The sequence below is a fragment of the Elephantulus edwardii genome, unplaced genomic scaffold (assembly GCF_000299155.1).
Source record: "Elephantulus edwardii isolate Elephantulus edwardi_28Jun2011 unplaced genomic scaffold, EleEdw1.0 scaffold00259, whole genome shotgun sequence".
In the NCBI taxonomy this organism is placed as follows: domain Eukaryota; kingdom Metazoa; phylum Chordata; class Mammalia; order Macroscelidea; family Macroscelididae; genus Elephantulus; species Elephantulus edwardii.
The window spans coordinates 593,473-596,575 of record NW_006400009.1 but is presented as its reverse complement, the minus strand read 5'-3'; the positions used below and the strand labels follow the sequence as shown (position 1 = coordinate 596,575).

General features: G+C 46.6%; 1 protein-coding gene across 3 annotated transcripts in view; it reads left to right on the top strand.

Annotated features, from left to right (window-relative positions):
• The window catches only part of TRPC7 (transient receptor potential cation channel, subfamily C, member 7), a 286,556-nt gene extending 284,616 nt beyond the window's left edge, over positions 1-1,940 (top strand). For all 3 annotated transcript variants that reach the window (XM_006899492.1, XM_006899491.1, XM_006899490.1), the window contains one exon: positions 1,648-1,940. In XM_006899492.1, coding sequence (XP_006899554.1) covers positions 1,648-1,817 — 170 coding nt within the window. In that variant the 3' untranslated portion in view covers positions 1,818-1,940. The remainder of the gene's footprint in view (positions 1-1,647) is intronic.
• The last annotated feature ends 1,163 nt before the right edge of the window (positions 1,941-3,103 follow it).

Here is a 3,103-nt window from a genome sequence, read left to right as displayed (position 1 = left end):
GCTACTCCTTGGAAGCAAGGATTCTGGGGCTTCGTCTGATGTACTTTGGACATGTTGTAAGGAGAGACAGGTCCTTGGAGAGGGACATCATGCTGGGTAGAGTGGAGGGACAGTGCAGGAGGGAAAGACCCTCTATGAGGTGGATTGATTCAGTGACTGGGGTAATCGGGATGGGTATGTCAGAGGCAATGAGATTGGCACAGGTTAGAGCAGGGTTTAGGGCTGTTGTACATAGGGTCGCTATGAGTCGCAAATGACTCGGTGGCATATAACAACAACAATCTAGTAATGGTGTCATGCATGAATGAAGTTGCTTAGTATCTGCCTTATTCGAACCACAGGGGGCCACCAAAAGAGTTTGGTCATTTAATACCCTCTGCAGAAGGGTCCTTTGCTTCACAGTAAAGCACTCAACCTGCAGGCTATACACCCACCAGACCAAATGCCTAGATGAAGGGCTTGTGTGAGGGCTGAGCACTCCTTAACTGTACTGTGGAGTCTCAAACATAAAACTGCCAAGTGTCATGCCAGACAGGCTCAGGCAGGGTGAAATTATGACAGAAATGAATGTGATTGATTATAGAATGTGAAGCTATCCGGGTTTCATGCCACTAAGAGTTACACCAAGAAACTAAGATTTAGTAAAGCCCATGATTTTTTTTTTCCCAAAAAAGCAATAGGGATGATGCCTTTGTCAAAGTTGATCATACTGTACCTTAAGACTTTTGAATTATAATGTCTGTAGAGTATTCTTCAAAAATCAGTATGAATATATCCCCAGACAGCAGAGTCTCACTTGGTTAAGTGCAGACTCTACAGCATCAGGAAAAAGATCTTTCAGCTCCCTTTTGTAGCTAATAAAAAGATTCCCACAGACTAGACTCCGGTAGATTCCCAACCACGCTGTTCACAGGAGAAGCAGAAGCCACGTCCTCACTTGGGGGTCTCCTCACGAAGGAGCAGTGGGCAAGCACTGTCACAGCTTGTGTTCCTCAGGCAGTGTCCTGGGATGGTCTTCCTGAATCCTGCAGCCGCTGTCTTGTGAGGCCGGCCAGCTAAGTGGCAGTATCACCTGTGGTGAGCCATTCTCTCCACATCCTCAGGAGTTTCATCTCTCTATAAATAACAGCAGAACAAAACGTAGAGCATTGTGAAATAAAATTCCCAAGTAACCAGTATGCCTTTTCAGGCTTTGAGACCAACAGTCTAATAATCATTATGTGAACGAGGTCACTGGCTGTGACCCTGGTCTCTTCCAGCTACCTAAAACCCTTAACAGAGACGTTTTGCAGGAAAAGAAGGGTAGACAGGTCTTAAATGAAATGCGTATGTGTTTATTGGGAGAAGGATGGAAATCTCCTCTCATGAAATTTACCGCCTCTGAAAGCCCACGGGAGCGTCAGCTATGAGTCAGTCAGTTCCAACCTGATTTTACGTAACAACAAGTGTGTGTGTGTGTGTGTGTGTGTGTGTGTGTGTGTGTAGTGGGAGAAGTTAAATGTCTTTAGGTCAATATATAGATTTCCCATTTCCTGTGGGTGGGCCCAACAACCTAAAATTATTCTGGAAAGATGAATACATCAAATGTTCAAGGGATGCGCCCTTTCCACATACCCATACTCACCAGCACTTCCTCTGTCCTTTCAGGTGAGTTGAAGGAAATCAAGCAAGACATCTCCAGCCTGCGCTATGAGCTTCTTGAAGAGAAATCTCAAGCTACTGGTGAGCTGGCCGACCTGATCCAACAGCTCAGTGAGAAGTTTGGAAAGAACTTGAACAAGGAGCACCTGAGGGTAAACAAAGGCAAAGACATTTAGCAGCCCACATCAGCATCTGTGACTTCTACCAGCATTCCAAGGCCCGATCTGATACCTGGGCACCAGCTCTGATGGGGAAGGGTCCCAGGCTCACTCCCCGAGGACACTAAGGGGGATTCCCGGGCTCCTTGTCGAGCAGCATTGTGGCATCTGCAGCCAGTGGCCTGACAGGCCCCAGAAGTGAGAATCTGGGCTACTTGATAAGAGAAGTTCCTATAGGAGAAGGGGAGGAAGTGCTCCATCAACGCAAGTGAAATCTCCTGTCCAGCCACGGGTTAAACTTGTGGCCAGAGCAGGGAGAGGCCGTATCGGAGCACACACATGCCCTCCCAGTGCACATGGGCCAGCAGCTCTCTGTGTCCTGGGAAGACAGACCACCTCATCCCACCAGCCCCCTACTCTGTCCACCCCACCACCACGTATGCGCACACACACTGATTCAGACCATCCAAACAGAACCGGGAGGTGACCTGTGATCTATTCTTAAGTGCCAGATGTGAACACAGATAGCCTAATAGCAACATAGTTCTATTTGTTTATATTTTAAACGTTTCAAAATCTTAAATCAAAAATTGTACTGTAGGTAGAACTGTTTAGAGAACAACAAAATCCAAATGATGTATTTTTACCTTTATTAAAATTATCTTGTATTTACTATTTTTACCTGAAATGGAAAGAAATAAAATTACCTCATAATAGCTTGGGGAGCCTCTGTGGATATTCTGCCTGAAGCCATCATTGCCTAGGGGGAGTGGGGTGCAAAGAACCACAAAAACCAGGGGTGGCTCTGAAGGGAAGTAACAACCACCCCAAGTCACATCTTGAGAAGCCCCCAAAAGTCACTGTCTCCTACCTCATCCCTAAGGAAGCTCTGGTTACATAATGGTAAGGAGTTGCTCACCAACCTAAAGACATGTGGTTCAAATCCACCAACTCCCTTAGAGAAAGATGGATTCTGAGAAAGAAAGATGACCTATCTTCTCCCATAAAATTTACTGCGTCTGAAAACCTTCTGGAGAGTCAGCTATTACTTGGATTCAGCTCAACTCAACTGCACATAGCAGCAACACAAGCCATAGTCAGAAAGGAGGCAAAGGAAATGGTGAAGGAAGTGGAAAATTTTCTCTCAACCTTTCTCTGGAGTTTACGGGGGTGGGAGGAGGGAGTGCCAGTGAATTGGAGCCTCAAACAAATCTGAAGGGCCCGGCTGTGAGTAGGAGGAATGGCCACCAGAGGGCGGCGTAGTGCCAAACAATGGCCGCTCGGAGCCAGAAGATGTGCTGAGG